At 33.2% G+C, this 18,316-nt stretch overlaps 3 protein-coding genes across 3 annotated transcripts; 2 read left to right on the top strand and 1 right to left on the bottom strand.

Annotated features, from left to right (window-relative positions):
- Positions 1–2,941: 2,941 nt before the first annotated feature.
- LOC146917201 (uncharacterized) lies at positions 2,942–6,683 on the top strand. The gene is made up of 12 exons (XM_085721843.1): positions 2,942–3,365; positions 3,474–3,741; positions 3,853–3,946; positions 4,029–4,153; positions 4,246–4,336; positions 4,421–4,562; positions 4,644–4,801; positions 4,928–5,040; positions 5,547–5,602; positions 5,693–5,863; positions 5,998–6,096; positions 6,213–6,683. Exons 1-12 carry the CDS (start codon positions 3,207–3,209, stop codon positions 6,474–6,476), a joined length of 1,740 nt encoding a protein of 579 aa, XP_085577969.1. The 5' UTR covers positions 2,942–3,206; the 3' UTR covers positions 6,477–6,683.
- Positions 6,684–9,988: 3,305 nt separating this feature from the next.
- On the top strand, positions 9,989–14,638 carry LOC146917200 (uncharacterized). Its single transcript, XM_085721842.1, has 7 exons — positions 9,989–10,203; positions 10,305–11,227; positions 11,320–12,540; positions 12,662–12,880; positions 12,974–13,834; positions 13,919–14,499; positions 14,633–14,638. Exons 1-7 carry the CDS (start codon positions 10,004–10,006, stop codon positions 14,636–14,638), a joined length of 4,011 nt encoding a protein of 1,336 aa, XP_085577968.1. The 5' UTR covers positions 9,989–10,003.
- A 390-nt stretch (positions 14,639–15,028) lies between these two features.
- LOC146917199 (uncharacterized) lies at positions 15,029–15,735 on the bottom strand. Its single transcript, XM_085721841.1, has 3 exons — positions 15,719–15,735; positions 15,452–15,626; positions 15,029–15,274 (listed from the first exon to the last, which is right to left on the bottom strand). The coding sequence occupies exons 1-3, from the start codon at positions 15,733–15,735 to the stop codon at positions 15,029–15,031; spliced, it is 438 nt and encodes a 145-aa protein (XP_085577967.1).
- Positions 15,736–18,316: the final 2,581 nt, after the last annotated feature.

Genomic DNA, 18,316 nt, shown 5'->3' with positions numbered 1-18,316 from the left:
ATTTCAAAAAGTAATGTCATGTGTTTACATTATATCCTGAAAATTTTGCAAGTTCCGACACTCTTAATTGTGGGGCATAGTCTCAATGTAGGATTAAGCCTCCTTATTTGAGAGGTGACATGTTCCCTCCTCCACCTTATTTTTTTTTTTGTGCTTTTTTATGATTCTCATCAACAACAATCAGTGTTGTTTTCTTCTCATCTTGGTGTCCGTTGTGAACACCAGGAAATACATTTAGGATCGCTTGATGATTTTCTTACCAATTTATTTATTGGAGGTGTTGAGTATTTTTTTAATGTAAATGGTGTGTAATTAACTTTGGTTGAAAATTTTGTTATATATTAGTATATGTGTGAATTGAATGGTTTTGAATATTTGAGTCCAAACCCAACGTCGATGGAACCTAAAAATGCTAAAGGAAAATGAGTCCCCCTTTCTCATAAGCCCCAAAGTTATAATTCGCACATGTGAAATGGGCCTAAAATTGACGTGATGTGGAACTCAATAGAAACCCATCATGCTCTATTGAAATCTTGTCACTTCCTATCTAAAAACAATTAGCTCAAATTTATTAATTATTAGATTAGATGTATGTCCACGCGTTACGCGGCTTTAATTATAAAATCGATTTAATTTTTGTATTTAAGTAGGATGAAGTCTTAGTAATTTTTTTTAAGAGTATAAAATGAAATTATATTAAAAATTCTTTTCTACTTACCCCGTACAAGGAGTGCTAGAGAGAGGCAAGGAGAAGTATACACTTACATCAGAAACATGCATGATACAAATACAAGAAACAAAAAGAACGGTTATAAGAAATTAAAAGGATTTAGCCACCACGTGTGACAGCCAAAAGCAAGGTTATTATATTTTGCTTTGAACCAGCAAAAAGACTATGCCTTAAACATGAAGAAAAATATGTGATACATCGTGTTTTTATTAAAAATAAATGCAACCCACTTATTTTCTAACTTTTTTTTAACACGAATGAATAGAGAAAACACATAGGTGTGTTCAATTAGTTGTTTAGTTTTCCACTGGGCATTTGACCCTCTTTTGTAAAAAAAATAAGAAAAAGAGAAAACTAAACGGTCACAAATAACATGGAAGTTTGTTTATTTATTTATATCATATAAGATCGAAGGCTTATTCCAACCGTGTAGATAAAATTGCATTTATAAAATTAAAAAAATAATAATTAAATTTAGGTTACTTTTTGACACGTAATATTAAGGAAAATTTCTAAATTGGTTATTTAATGCACATTGTAAAGTGATATCCATTTAATATTAACTTTTTTGAAAGATCAGTATTAAAAGTATTGGAGATCGATTTTGTTTATCATCGTAGAGATATTTGCATTTTGACATATGTAAATTACTTGGTGCAATACATTGGAATGGAAACACACTTCTTTGGAAAAAAACAAACAATAAATTAATAGCCAAAAGTAGTTTTCAACAAATATTACAATATATAATAACAAAATATAGCAAGTTCCCTCAAAAACAAAATATAGCAAATTGTATTAACCACTAAAAGGTTTCTCTCTTGAGAAGGGACGGCAGATAAGCTGAAAAATGAAACACAAAATATATTGAGGAATCACAATATTTAGCTTTGAAGTAGTGCAATAAATATGTGAACTAAAAGGTTGGTTGCATCACACAATAAGTGGCGTGAAATTATAAATCTACTATACAAATGAAAAGTCATGAGTAAGAATAACGAGTGATCTTTAGCATGAGATTGGATCATTGATGAGAAAGTGGTTGGAGCTTTCTAACGTTTCTATGGACGTAGAAATATGATGAAACCTTTTTATTTGTTTTATGGCATGAGCGCTATACCAAGTTACAAGAATTATTTAAAATTAAAACATGCTTATGGTAAAAGGAGTTACGAAAATAATTGAATGTAGCATCTCTCTTAATATAAGAAGGGAAGATGTTGTGGAAAACACATTCTTGCCCCATGCTGGTTTAATGACAAATCACCTAATGAAGGGTAAAATGTGTCTACAATTTACTTTATGCAACTAAATGGCCTCAATTAACTTAACTGATGTCATGTAACTAAGTTGATTTGCAATGGTCCACTTTCTTTGCACATCAAAGTTAGCTTTATGATGTCATCTAACTACAAAACCATTTCGGTCCGGTTTATTTGGACAACAAAGGCAGACACTCACATTACATCCTAACAAATGCTAACGGGATCTTTTTAGAGGGAAAAGAGGAGCTCAGATTTTTTTTCAAACATCTTTTTGTCAGATACCCCATCAGTCTAAAACAACACTATTCCACATCTTTTTTGTACTATAAGCTAACCTCTCACACCAAACCACATTCACTCTCTCCTAACTAATCAGATTTCAAGAAACTCATTATCTCTCCATGTCCATGGCTGGTAACAACTCTAGAACTCTAACCTTTCTAATGTATTTTATTTCCACACGTTGATCTAATTTCGTTCATAGATATCATGTCTTCAGGTTTTTTTTCTCATATGTCTTATACCATGCAACATATGTTTGCGTTTTAATTTAGATGTCATGGTTCCCTTTGGTTCTTTATATGTACTCTATATGTTTAATTTGGTCAGATCCAATTTTTGTTCCTTTGTTTCACTCTTACAAAACAAACAATTTGTTTTGATCTTTATTGTTATTTTCTTATTTACAACATTGTGGTTTCCTATCCTTGAATAAAACAAAGTTTACAACATTGTGGTTTCCTTTTTCTTAGATGTTTTTCATTTTGTTGTTATCAAATCACTATTGTTTGTTCCAAACTTCACTTTGATCTACTTGACTTTTATAAGTTTAAACCTTTTTACCTAAACATGTGTTTTTCTTAAATGTTTTTCATTTTGTTGTTATAAGCACACCACTGTTGTTTCCTTACTTCACTTTGATCTACTGGGTTCAACTATTCTTCAAACAACTTTGTTTTATTCTCATTAATATTTCACTTTTAAAACTTCAATCCTTTTTACCTAAACATGTGTTTATCGTATATGTTTTTCATTTTTTTTATAACAACACCATTGTGGTTACCTTACTTCACTTTGATCTACTGGGTTCAACTATTCTTCAAACAACTTTGTTTTATTCTCATAAATATGACACTTTTAAAAGTTCAAACCTTTTTAACTAACCATCTATTTTGAAACCTGATTTCTGGTTAGTACACTGACATGCTTGTATGTTTTATCAAGCCTCTATATATGAAAGGCTAGTTCAGTTCATTGCTGACGTTACTGAGAACAAAGACTTATGGAAAATAGCTGTTCGAGTGAAAGACAAATGGACTGTTGTTAAGGATGGGAAGGAACACTTAGAGATGATCATTGTTGACGCTAAGGTATACTAATGACTTTGAACATGGTCCTTATGATATACAATTTATAACACTTAAATTCCTTAATTGTACTGTATGTATAATATAACACCACTATGTTTGAGGTTGTAGGGGAATGATATACAAGTTATAGTCCTTACTGGATACAAAGCTATGGTTGACAAACTGTTAACAGAGAATTCTACATACACATTATCTAACTTTAATGTCCTTAAGAATGACTTACCTTTCAAAGCTTCTGAACACAAATACAAACTGAGATGGACTGGTGGAACCACTGCTGTTGATGTTAATGTGCATAATATCCCAGTTCCGGAGATGAAGTTCAAACCTTTTGCTGAAATCTTGGCTGGGAAGTGGCGTCCTGATCAATTATGCCGTGAGTTTGTTATTAAGTTCCACATCTGACATTAAAAATTATATGACTGTTATTTCATTTATTCCTTTTTTCATCTCATGCTTATAACATTTCATGGGTATGCATTTTTAGATGCTATTGGAGTTGTCCAGGAAATGGGATATTGTCAGCTTATTGAAGGAACTGGCAAAAAACTACAAGTCAACTTTACAATGAAAGATTTAAGGTATATATTCTATCTTATTTCGTAATTCAATACTCACTTTTACCTCTGACTTATAACCATGTGAACCATCTATGCTTCGCAGTGACATCTCTATTAACTGTACTTTGTGGGAGGAGTATGCTGGTAGGTTTATCAAGTTTAACACTGAGAGAAAAGATAGTGGCCCACTGATTGTTATGCTTGCTTACTGCAAAATCAAAGAAGAAGGTTATACCCTCATTTATTTAACCCACACTAATTTCATGTATACTACTCATATAAAACAAATGGCATTTATATCTTTCAATTTGCTATAATAGGTCGCTTTCCTCTCAGTGTTTCAAACACTTACTCTTACACTAAGTTGTTCATCAATGCTGACATTCCAGAGATCAATCAATTCAGAGCTAGGTTGCTATGTTTACCACTTTTTTAACATTTAATTCTAAGTAGGTTGCTATATATCACTCATGTATGTTTTTATTATTAATACAGCTTACCTAAAGACGAACAAGTTCAATCTCAAAGTCAGCTAATCTCTACGCAGTCACTTTCTGGTACACAGTATACTTCTGAGGAAGATCTACTATCTAATAACATTGTCATCCCACTTTCTCAAGTTATCCAACTTGACCAGGTATCATTTGTTTTTATACCATTAAACAGTATAGAGTGCACAGGTAACTTATCAATCTAATATGGATTTATTTTGTACCAGATCACTTATTGTGTCACTGTTGCTAAGGTTGAGAAGGTTAACTCTACAAAAAATGGATGGTACTACTTTGTTTGCCACAAATGCCCTAAGACTGCCAAAGGTGACAAACCTCCTTATACATGTGATGATGGTCACAATACTGAGACAGAGATAGTCAGGTATAACAACAACAGTGGTACAACATTTAGGAGATGCAATATCTTTTTCATTTCATAGGGTATTACTGATAAATTGAAGTCATCTGATAATAACACAGTACCTAATAGTTATATTATTGAATACAGATACAAGCTTGAGGTTGAAGTGTCTTATGAAGGTGAAAGAAGTACCTTTGTTTTATGGGACCGCGAGGTCACTCAGTTGTTGGGAGTTTCTGTAACAGCCCGGTGGGCCCCTCGCAAGGCACTGCACCCACCGCACTGCACTGTTACTCACAAGCTTAATCACTAGCCCCCTCACCATACTAGTGTTTTTGCCTCCCGTGGGAATCGAACCTAGTACCTGGGGATAAGTACTACTTCAATGCATTCACACTACCAATTGAGCTAGTAGCTCAATTGGTAGTGTGAATGCATTGAAGTAGTACTTATCCCCAGGTACTAGGTTCGATTCCCACGGGAGGCAAAAACACTAGTATGGTGAGGGGGCTAGTGATTAAGCTTGTGAGTAACAGTGCAGTGCGGTGGGTGCAGTGCCTTGCGAGGGGCCCACCGGGCTGTTACAAAAAAAAACACTACCAATTGAGCTACTAGCTCAATTGGTAGTGTGAATGCATTGAAGTAGTACTTATCCCCAGGTACTAGGTTCGATTCCCACGGGAGGCAAAAACACTAGTATGGTGAGGGGGCTAGTGATTAAGCTTGTGAGTAACAGTGCAGTGCGGTGGGTGCAGTGCCTTGCGAGGGGCCCACCGGGCTGTTACAGTTTCTGCTGCTCAGCTCCGCATTAACATGATTCAGGTTATTTAACTTTTGTCCTTTCTTATATCATACTCCCTTCAACATGCATTATTAACTCACTGTTGGTTGACTTATTTCCTTCTTATTTAGGCTGGTCTAACCAACCGACTAGAGTACCCGAGAATTATGGATGACATTGCTCAAAAGACTTTTGTGTTTAAGCTCAAATGGCAGCCAAGGTGGAAATCAGCTTCTGTTGTTTGTTTTAAGGAAGGACAACCTTTTATAGATCAAGTGAAGTCAAAATTCCCTAACTCCCAGGTCACTCATCATACTCCTTACCTTTTTAAATGACTATGGCAATGCCTTTTCATGCATAGTTACATGTTTTATCCTTATATATACATAAAAAATACATCCTATTAATAAGGGACACACTACTTTGCATGTTAAAGATTGTTGAACCAGATAACTTGGATGTTGAGCCAACTGCTATGATTCAGGACATTGTTACTCCAACTAATCTCGATGATGATTTTATCAATATCTCTGCGGTAAATGACCTACACTCTTATATACAATAAACATTCAATATTACTAACCAATTAAAAACATAGTTATATAGGTTTCTGACCTCTTTTTATATGCTAACCATGTAAACAACCAACAGGATTTGTCTGGAACAGCTGACCATGATCCTGAGAGTCTCAGCCAGATGACACCTCTTAGCAACTTCAAAGTTCCTGGAGCTAACAAAAACTGGGACAACATGACACAGCTCACTCCTACAAGCAACATATCTCTTGCTGATCCCAGTCCTACTCCTGTGAAAACAAAGGTTGTGGTGCCTCAGCCAACACCCAATGATGAGCTCATTCCTACCAAACACTCTTCATCAAAAAGAGTCAAACTCATTAAACAGGAGAAGAAGTAAGATGATGTGCTAAGGAGGAACAACTTTTTGCTTATGATCAAGATAGAGAAGTGGCTTATGCTGATTTTATTGACTCCAATTCCACTATTCCTATATGATCCTTATGCACTTTTAAACATGTTTTGTAATTTAACTATCTTGGTTGATCCTTAGATCCCAAATGCTACCAGACTGTTTTCATTTATGCATTGCTACTTCTTTATATTATTACTATATTACTTAACTCACCACTTTCATTTTATAATTTATGATCTCCACTTATTGGTTGATAATATTTATTGCATCTTCACTTCCAAATTTAAGGCCAGTACCTACTCTTTTTACTAAAACATATGAGTAACACAACCATCTATCTTAATAGCCCAGTTTGAGGTTGATATAATTTTTTGACTATAACTTTCTCAACTGCTAATTTTACTATTGCTGTTTTCATATACAATTATCATAAATCTATCTTAATAAAATTCACTCATATCTCAGACAAGATAGTTGCACTGTACACCATTTTTTATCCTGTCATTACAATATCATCCAATTCATACGTCTATACTTTACCAATATATATGTCATACTCATACCATCCTTCAACATTAATTTACAATAATAAAATTACCAATTATATTTTTTTCAACATATTCTTACCTATGAATTTTATAATTCTTTATAAACCACCTTTCAGTACCTTCTCTAGTTCATGTTTTACAATATGTTAATCCTACGTATTATTCAACCATTTCACTTTCTCATCCCTTCAATCTATATTTAGGTCCAACTTTCTTATTGTCTATTAATGCCTGAATACTTTAATATATAACACATTTTGTTACCTTTTCAGCTTCATGTTTTACAAGTTGCATGTACTAGATAGTTTTACCTGGATTAAGAGTACAAAATATTAAGACGAATACCGTCCTTTTATAAACAATATCCATTTAAAACTACAAGTAGTTTTGATGTTGGCTTATTTATAAACTTGATTCACTATAAAATTAATTGCCTGCATATTAAGATATATATCATTACTCTATTGCTTTATACCTGTGAAGACAGCTATCACAATATTGGACAAGACATCTTCCAAATATCTCCCTCTCTTTGCCTGCCATGCATTTAATGCCAAGATTTCACTTTTAACAATCCTCATCACACGCAAAGACAATACAGCCAACTACTTGACTATTTCCATCATTTTTTAACTGACCACCACTACATCATATGTACCACACCTGTTACATTGAACTGTTATACAAGCAAAGTTACTTTTTGGTCCAACTTTAAGTATCTACTTCATATTTACTACAAGTACATATTACACTTATATTTTATTAAATATAGCTTATCTTTTGTATTTGGTTCACATAACATACAACATATATTTTATAATGCATTTTCAATATATATCAATTAATTTAATTGCACATGTTAAGCGTCAGGAAACACAAACACTTCATTACTATTCAATAGACAAACACTTCATCACTATTCAATATACTCCTTCCAAGCTGAGTTCAATACTTGAATACACTTCATTCAAACACAACAAAGTCAAGGTATGTTCTACATTTGTTCTTTTTTCATCACTTTTATCCTATCTGTTAACTGCTGCATATGACCATTATTAACCTAATTAGATAATGAAGTTGTTGCTGAGTTTGCTAACATTATTGACTATTCAATTTTTATGTGTTTTAAATCCATAACAGTTAACATCATACTGAATCATGCAAATGTACATCAATCTTACAATATTTTAAGACATAGTTATATATGTACATTGAATCAAACATTCATAGATGGATTGGTCTGACAAAAATATTTATACATCATCAATACATTGTTGATTAAATTTGATTTTCCTCTCTCCCATTTTATATATGGATGTCACAGACAATGAAAAGGGATCATGTATCACCTGAGACTAAGGCTGCTCAAGCTAGGACACGAAGGATTTCCTTGCAAAAAAACAAGACCGGCAATGAAAATCCTCAATCTCAAAAGACACCTCTAACTGATATTACTTCTTCAGCATTTAACAAGAAAACCATTATCAAGCCTAATACAGTTAACTCACCTACTAAGAAAAAACAAACTGCTATAAGTAGAACTGCCCATGTATCTAATGGTACTGCCAATAAACATATCCTGGACATTCCTGTGCCATTGCTTCCCCCACAAAATGAAATTCACAACAAGCGTACTGCACAGACACAACCTTCTACATGCATTCTTGACACTAAGAAGAAAAGACTTCAACCAAACATAGCAGATGAAGTCACACCACAAGTCATGGAACCTAACGTATTTAATGGTTCTCAAACTAACATTGCCAAACAACATGAATTTCCAGACCTACGTTACAAAATATCTCCCTATATTGAAAGTCTGAAGAGATCATTACCTGGAATGTATGGCTATGACATACTCAAAGAAAATAGGTCTCCTTCACCAAATTTAACTCCACAATATGATCTGCATAGCAAGCATAATGCAGACTATCCATCAATTGATACCGTTCGGTTAAGGACAAAGAGAAGGGCCCTTGCTACAGATGTTCAAACAAAGGAGAATACACCCCCCACACAAGGTGATGACAATCATTTTGCTGCAAAAAATCTTGGTAAAAATACACAAATTTCAGACCTTCATTACAATATACCACATTGTAAGAAAACAACAACCAGAAATGTACCTGGAATGAACCTCTTTCAGAAATTCTCCGCAACCATTCAACCTGCTCAAACAACTGTTGCATCACATATCTTCCAGCCTAACCAAACATCTCATTTTCCTTACATCACAACCAGGTCAACATCCATGACCAACAAACAGATTCTTGAAAACACTCCATCCACTTCAAAGTCACAATTGCCAGCCAATAAAGACTTATTGAGTAATACAAGAAACAATGAAGGTAACCTAACCAATGAGATTGAAGTTAATCACCTAGACAAACCATTGTGTGACCCAACACCAACTTCTGTTCATGCTTCTAAACTTCAAAATCATAGGAAAAACATTCAGACAGATGTTGAATACTTTGCCAACATGTCTAATTCTTTACCAAGCCCATCTGAAGAAAGTGATGATGAAGATCAACATTCATCTGATGAAGAATCTGAACATACAGACAATAACCAATCAGATTTCAGCAGTGATGAAGACATTGAACAAGATGATAACATTAATTTCGATGGTAAAGTGTGTTACTAATTGAAAATTATATACTGGTTTCAATGTTTATCGTTACTAAAGTAATAACCTCTGCAATTTTTTTAATGCAAACAGCTTACGGTGATATTGGTGATCCTGTTTGGGAGTGTCCGAAATGCAAAGCACTAATGTGGTATCAAGAAAGGAAACATAAACCAAGGAATACCACTAATCCTAAATTTCAGTTATGTTGTGGTGATGGTAAAGTACAACTACCATTGTTAGAACAACCTCCACAGACACTTCAGAATCTTTTATTTCAAAACATCAGCAAACAAAGCAAGAACTATCAAAAGAATGCTAGAACATATAATGCTATGTTCTCATTCACATCTCCAGGTATGCAAATGGATTCAATGGATCTGAAGGGTAGAGGCCCCCCAAACTTAAGGATTCAAGGACAAGTCTGTCACCGGATTGGTTCCATGTTACCTTTGCCAGGAGAACGTCCTAAATTTGCACAGTTATATATATATGACACGGACAATGAAATTGAAAACAGGATGGCCAGTTTTAGGTATCCTTCTGTTGACATGCATTTACTTTTTCCTTGATTTTACTACGTTAGTATATCATTGTTTCATTTAATTTCACACGTCTTAATATTCCTCATTACAGAGACAATAAAGACATTGATCAGAACATAGTCAAAGAATTAAAACAAATGCTTGATCAAAACAATGTTCATGCACAGGCATTCAGAATGGCCAGAGATGTCTTTAAGAATGGACCTATTCAAGATGTGCGATTGAAACTGATATCTGAATGGAAAACTGATGGTAGAATTTACAACAAACCAACTGTGTCTGAAGTTGCTGCACTAATTGTTGGTGACATTGACTCGGCTGAGCGAAGAGATATCATTATGCAAAGTCAGTCGGGAAATTTGCAGAGAATTGATGAATTTCATGCAAGTTATCTTGGATTCCAATATCCGCTACTTTTTCCTTACGGTGAAGATGGATATCGACCTGGCATTTTGCATAAGTTCAGGCATGAAACCAAAATCACAAAGCATAACAGATTAACCATTAAGGCTTGGTTAGGGTTTAGAATTCAAGCAAGGAAAATGGAAGCAATGACTTTGCTCTTTTCTAGGAGACTCTTTCAACAATTTTTGGTTGATGGTTATACAATGATGGAATCTGAACGGCTCAATTGGCTAAGGAGGAATCAGTCCAAACTTAGAGTTGGTAAGTATAGACAGCTTATTGATTCCAATAACAGTTCAAATCAAAGCCAAAGTCAAAGTACAATACAAGGTAAAAGAGTTGTTCTACCTTCAACCTTTGTGGGCAGCAAAAGGTACATGGATCAGTTATATTTTGATGGGATGGCAATTTCAAGTGCAATTGGCTTTCCAGATCTATTTATAACTTTTACATGTAATCCAAATTGGCCTGAGATCACAAGAGAATTGGAAAAATTCAATCTTAAACCAGTTGATCGCCCTGACATTATTGCAAGGGTTTTTAAAATCAAATTTGATGAACTTATGAAAGACTTGACGAAAAGGCATGTACTTGGGAAAGTGATGGCATGTAAGTTATTTATTGTTTTATTTATAACTTTATATATTACCTATTCAATATAAAATCATAATGTTATTCATAACTACCTTTATTATATGCAGATATGTACACAATCGAATTTCAGAAAAGAGGCCTACCTCATGCTCACATTCTTATCTTTTTGCATCCTTCAAGCAAGTATCCTACACCAGAAGATATTGATAAAATCATTTGTGCAGAAATCCCTGATCCCAGCAGACACACTGAATTGTACAACTTGGTCAAAAGTCACATGATCCATGGACCATGTGGTAAAGCTAGATTGTCATCACCTTGCATGAAAAATAACAAATGTTCAAAATACTTTCCCAAAATGTATACTGAACGTACTGTTGTTGATCAGGATGGCTATCCAGTTTACAGAAGGAGATCTAAGACTTATACTGTTGTCAAAAATGGTCTTACCTTAGACAATAGACATGTTGTTCCATACAACACAAAATTGTTGCTCAAATACCAGGCTCATATCAACATGGAGTGGTGTAACCAAAGCACATCCATCAAATACTTATTCAAATACATCCACAAGGGATATGACCGCATCACAGCTAGAGTCCTACCATCACAGACCAATGGGAAATCTATACAACAACCCGTCGATGAAATCAAAGAATATCTGGATTGTAGGTATATTTCTCCAAGTGAAGCCTGTTGGAGAATATTTTCATTCTCAATTCATGGCAGGAAACCAGCTGTTGAGCGTATGTTTTTCCATCTTATCGGGGAAAAAATCATTTACTTTACAGATCATTCTAGAATGGAAAATGTCCTGGAAAAAGCAAGTGTAACTGAGTCTATGTTCACTGCATGGTTACAAGCAAACAAAGATTTTGACGCAGCAAGAGAACTAACATATGGTCAGTTTGTTAACAAATTTGTGTATAACAAAAAGACACGTATTTGGACACCAAGGAAGAGAGGTTTTACTATTGGTAGATTGATATGGGTTCCACCAACAACAGGGGAACTTTTTTACCTCAGGTTAATGTTAACTGCTGTTAAAGGTCCAAGAACATATGAAGAAATCAGAAAAGTTGGTGATATACAGTACTTGAGTTTCAGGGATGCTTGCTTTGCTATGGGATTCCTGGATGATGACAGGGAATTCATTGGAGCAATTCGAGAAGCATATCAATGGGGTTCAGGATATTTCTTAAGGAGATTGTTTGTTATTATGCTCATGTCTGGAGCAATTAACAGACCACGTCATGTCTGGCACAACACTGTCAAATGGTTGTCTGATGGAATACTGCACACACAACGTGCTTTGGCAAATAACAAAGGTATGGAACCTTTACATATAAAAAGTGCTTACTAAACATTGTGTTTTGAATACGTACATTGAAACTGATTTGTGTTTCTAAAAGTTTACATGATATATTTATCCTTACATTTTCTCTACAGAACTAATACTAACTGAAGAAGAATTGCACAATTTAACATTGTTAGAAATTGAAAAGTTATTGCAAGGATGTAGGAGAACTTTGAAAGATTTTCCTTCATTGCCTTATCCAAAAGGATACATACTTCAACAATTGGGCAATAGGTTCATCTACGATGAACGCAGTTATGACACTAACACCCTGAAAGCAGAACACCAAGTACTTTTTTCAACCCTTACAGGTACTATAACATCATCACATCATAACATCATAATATTTGATTACTATTTCATCATGATCACTAATTATACATAACTTTTTACATGTTATATAGATGAACAACACATGATATATGATAAAATTATGTTGGCCGTTTCAAACCAGAAAGGAGGAGTTTTTTTTTTGCATGGCTATGGGGGGACAGGGAAAACTTTTATGTGGCGTACACTTGCAAGTGCATTGAGGTCTAAACATGAAATTGTACTAACTGTTGCTACAAGTGGAATTGCATCATTGTTATTACCTGGAGGCCGAACTGCACATTCAAAATTCAAAATGCCTGTACCTACTTTTGATAACTCAACTTGCAACATAGATCATGATAGTGATTTGGCTGAACTTCTACGACAAACAAAGCTAATCATATGGGATGAAGCACCAATGGCCCATAGATATACTTTTGAATGTTTGGATAGAACACTCAGGGATATCATGAGTACTGAAGATACCAGATGTGAAACCATTTTTGGGGGTAAGGTAATCGTTTTTGGAGGTGATTTTAGACAGATTTTACCTGTTGTTCCAAGAGGAAACAGATTAGATATTGTACATGCATCGATAAATGCTTCATATATTTGGGATCATGTTGAGGTGCTAACTCTGACAAAAAACATGAGACTCAGGCATGGATCTAATTCTGAAGAGAATGAAGAAATAGCACAATTCTCAGATTGGCTTCTAAGTGTTGGTGAAGGGAAGGTTAGTGAGCCAAATGACGGTTACGCTGAAATCCCTATTCCAACAGAAATGTTAATCACAGATTTTGATGATCCAATACTAGCCATTATACAAAGTACTTATCCAAATTTATTTAATAGTTTTCATTCTTATGAATACTTGAAGAGTAGAGCAATCCTAGCATCCACAATTGAAGTAGTTGACCAAATAAATGATCGTGTTCTAGGTCTAATGCCAGGTGAACAGTTAGGGCATTCAATGTATTTTTACTTCAAACTGATAATTTCGTTAGGCTAATATTTGTCTGCTATTACATATGCAGGTCAAGAAAGGGTCTATTTCAGTGCCAACTCAATTGATAGATCAGAACTTAACGACAACAGCATTGTTGATGTGTTAACACCTGAGTTTTTAAGTACACTGCGTACTTCAGGACTTCCAAATCACCAAATCAAATTAAAGGTTGGATGTCCTATAATGCTTTTGAGGAATATAGACCAATCAGAAGGTTTGTGTAATGGAACAAGGTTGATAGTAACCAAAATGGCAAATCATGTATTGGAAGCTAAAATCATGGGTGGGAAACATCATGGTAATATCACATATATTCCCCGTATGGATATGTCCCCATCTCAGTCTCCATGGCCTTTCAAATTATGTCGGAGACAATTTCCAATTGTTGTTTCATACTCAATGACAATCAACAAATCACAAGGTCAGAGTCTTGATTGGGTTGGTTTATATTTACCAAAAGATGTTTTTAGTCATGGTCAAATTTATGTTGCACTTTCTAGAGTAACAAGCAAGAAAGGTATAAAAATTTTGGTACATGATGAAAACAAAGTTGCAAAACTAACAACAACAAATGTTGTGTACAAAGAAGTTTTTCAGAATGTTTTACAGGTAACTTATATGAACTTTATAAATCCTCTTTATTTTTATGTAATATTCAACTTATTTTTATTCATACTCAATTAGAACTCATATATAAAAGGAATACCATACTAACTTACAATATATATAATTTTACATGCAGGTTTGATGATCCAGCTCTTTGAGCATGTAATGAGTTTCATCCCTTTTTGAAGTGCTTCCTGGAAACAATTAAAAAATCATTATGTCAAGTTTTTTATAAACTTCCTTTATTGTAGTATTCCAGTTATATTTTGAACTACATTCTTAAATTATATAATATTGAACTTTAATCATAACTTCTTTAAGACATTCACTTTGACAAACAGATAGTAGTCAATATATTATAGATCTTAACAACACACAATACATTTTCTCCAACCATACGTTCATGACAAACTGGACTTTATAACATCTCAATTACATACCATTATTAGATACCCAAAACACTAATACATAAACAGATGCATACCATCATCTTTTCGTAACAACTCATTTTGACATTCATACAACTTATGTTTCATTGTACTTTTGATACATAGATTATATCAGAGGCATTATCATATCTAAACTCCAATTTGTCTCCCGTTGTAACCTTCTTAGCATGGACATATTCGTTAAATCCAGTCCCAACATACTTCTCATCATAATCTTCAGCGTCGTTCAATATATCACAATTATAAGAATAGCCAATATCCTCATCAATTAGCATTACAAACTTCTGTTTTGGATACAGACACTCCTTTGCAATGAAGTTTGGTATATGCTGAAACCGAAATCAAACAATATATTCAGCACATCATTGCTTTATGATATCACTCATCTCTATAACAATTTTTCATTGAATATAAATTAACAACCTTTACTTTCGATTTACTTCTGCAGATTATTTCCCATACAAATTCTCGACATTACTACTCAAACAAGATAATATAACACTTACCAAAATAGAATTAACACTCAAGGTTGCAGCAGTCACAGTTATCTCCCATGCATGCCTCTTGATGTTGTCAATTCTCTTGCCTTTGGAACTTCCCTCTCTTGAACCTAATTGTGCCTCAAAAACAGCTTGATCCAACTTTTCCAGATAATCAGCATAATCGGGATCGATCTCATCACTGCATTTTATTCAAACTCTATCATCCAAATTAGAAACCATACTGAAGGGAATATGTTTTCCAAATTTGTAATACTGCAAAATTTAATGTACCTGGAGTTTGAAAACATCGATTTCCTCAAGGTAGTTACCTAACTAAACAATTTCACAAAAATGGGATAACCACAACAAATGTCTGGTCTTCTATGTCTGATCTTCGATATGTTTATATATGCATATGGACAGATAAATCTTTTTTTTTGAAGAATGGACAGATCTAAATTAAATACAAAATTATTGTCACAGTGAATTTTATTAATGGTAGCTATTTCTTTTTACCTATCCTTTTCACATGCATGTTTGGAATTCATACCCGATATAATTATGTTAAAGACATTAAAGACAAGTTAACAGTCAAACACACATGCATGTGAAATGTTCAGTACCTTTCTTACATTGATAGCTACAAGAAATTTTTTCATTTTTTAAATATTGATAGCAACAACACATTCATAATTTTTAACTTTATATTTTGTGTATTTAATAAATTGGATTTTCTATTACTTTAAAATATATAGTCATACTAGCAATTTGCTATTATTTACCTAATGTTTTATTCCAATTTGATATTTTCTCACCAAATCTTCATTAAAATGGTTAGGTAAGCTTTTACAAAAACCATTCATCAAATTTCACATTTTTTAAATATTTTCCTCATTTATATTGACAGATGGGAAATAAAGACACAAACTTACAAAAACATGCAGAATCTCAAGACTCCCACTTTATGCTGTTAATAGTTTAGATTCCTGCAAAAGTAAATAATCATGCTGCTACCAAGTGTGTTGTTGCATATTACATGTTACCTGTCAGACCAAATTCTCAATAACAACAGCGATGATGCCCTTGATTAATCAATATTCTGCTTTAATAATTAAACTTTCAATAATCCATTGCAATTGTCATTTTATGTTTATGACATACTCCCTCCGGTCACATTTAAAAACAAAAAACACATTTTTTGGTACATTTTTGATTTTTAATTATTATAACTCAGTATATTTCAGCCAAAAACTTTAAATATCAAGTAATTGACTATTAGTTACTAAATATTATATTTTGAATGCATGAATGCTTCACTACAATAGTTATATTATACATGGTGAAAATTAGTTAGTCTAAGGAAAGACCATGAATTTAACTATTAGTTAATACAACACATTGTTGTTATCATGAAAATATAACTCAATATATTTCGACCAAACACTTTACATGAATGAACATATATACAACTCAGTAATATCATATTGACAATTAGATGGTTCTTTGCCCTATTAGATTTATAATTATATTATACATGCTGTCCAGTTATTTGCAGTTTAAGGTGTTACAAAATTTACACATGATAAAACATGTTTATATCGTCTTTTATATGGGTCAATAATTCCCACTACATCCCAAGCTTAACATATTTTTTAAATATATATACACACAACAAGTGCACATGTGTGGTTTATTGCTTATATATTCTGCCACTTCCATCAACATTCTTACATAACCTTTTTCCTTAACATATTATATAACATCATTCTATCTACAAAATGACCTCAAACAATCCTTATTTCATGACTGTCTGCAATAAAGACCAGGTACCTCTTCCATCTTTATATAACATATAACATGTTCAACTTTTTGATTTTGTTATTTTGATTTCATAATATATTTTGTTTTTTCTTCAGATTATTGCAGAATTAGACCCAATTTTTATTGCCGAATATTACAGTGAATTAGACGAACAATGGTTGTTAGTTGATGATAATGGTAATCAACATATTATTCAATATAACCGGTGTCTTACTATGCCCCTTCTAACTCATGGTTGGGGTCAATTGGGATCTTACTACCAAATAAATACATATGGTCTTATATCATTTACATATTTTGGAGATAGTAAGTTCAAAATACATATCTTCCATGGACCTATTCAAACAAATGAATTTCCTCGCTTTCACAAATTGACTACGTGTATAACTCGCAACCCAACCTTTGTCGTTTTTGTGCCCGATCTTGCTAATATCCAAGCTAAATTGGTAAGTAATTTCATTTTTCATTTTATTCCTTTTTTTTTTCTTGCCAGTTATTGACTTATCTATTTTCATTTTTCAGATCTTACCAGCAGATTTTGGAATGTTCCTCATAAGCAAAGGACACAAAGAGTTAAGATTATGTGGACCGTCTAATACCATCACTACTTGCAAGTTATGTTTTGAAGAAAATGATCAACAAACTGAAACTATTGTTAAGATTGGGAAGGGTTGGACAAGATTTTTTCTTAAAAATAATATTTATGATAATTATATATTAGAGTTCAAATGTGACTCAATTATGGCAACAAATTACGTTTTTGTATTAATATATAATGAAAGTCTTAGACACTTCTTCTAAACTACGTATCATCTTATATTTGTATCTTATTTTATTCTATAGTTAATATTTTCAGTATCAATTTTAAATATATATCATTCTTATGTTTATCAATTTATTTTGTTTTCTATTAATTACTACATGTATGTTGATGATACTTTATACCCTGAACATAGATAATGATAGATTTAATCATAATTCAAACACATTACATTAAAATAACAAACATTGTCTTAGACCCACTTGGTTACATTCTCCCCACCCATGTTTATTAAACACCACAATACA

Source organism: Medicago sativa, chromosome 6 (genome assembly GCF_051527215.1).
Source record: "Medicago sativa cultivar Bolivia chromosome 6, Bolivia_mono, whole genome shotgun sequence".
NCBI lineage: Eukaryota > Viridiplantae > Streptophyta > Magnoliopsida > Fabales > Fabaceae > Medicago > Medicago sativa.
This window is presented reverse-complemented; position numbering and strand designations above follow the sequence as displayed.

Excerpts from the sequence above, each read along its gene's own strand:
- LOC146917201 (XM_085721843.1), top strand. The coding sequence starts at position 3,207 with ATGTTTTATCAAGCCTCTATATATGAAAGGCTAGTTCAGTTCATTGCT. Across the intron at positions 4,563-4,643 it reads AAGTTATCCAACTTGACCAG|ATCACTTATTGTGTCACTGT; the intron begins GTATCATTTGTT and ends ATTTTGTACCAG. Across the intron at positions 4,802-4,927 it reads ACTGAGACAGAGATAGTCAG|ATACAAGCTTGAGGTTGAAG; the intron begins GTATAACAACAA and ends TATTGAATACAG.
- LOC146917200 (XM_085721842.1), top strand. The coding sequence starts at position 10,004 with ATGTTCTCATTCACATCTCCAGGTATGCAAATGGATTCAATGGATCTG. Across the intron at positions 10,204-10,304 it reads AACAGGATGGCCAGTTTTAG|AGACAATAAAGACATTGATC; the intron begins GTATCCTTCTGT and ends TCCTCATTACAG. Across the intron at positions 12,541-12,661 it reads TGCTTTGGCAAATAACAAAG|AACTAATACTAACTGAAGAA; the intron begins GTATGGAACCTT and ends TTTTCTCTACAG.
- LOC146917199 (XM_085721841.1), bottom strand. Across the intron at positions 15,275-15,451 it reads TGAGTGTTAATTCTATTTTG|CATATACCAAACTTCATTGC; the intron begins GTAAGTGTTATA and ends TTTCGGTTTCAG.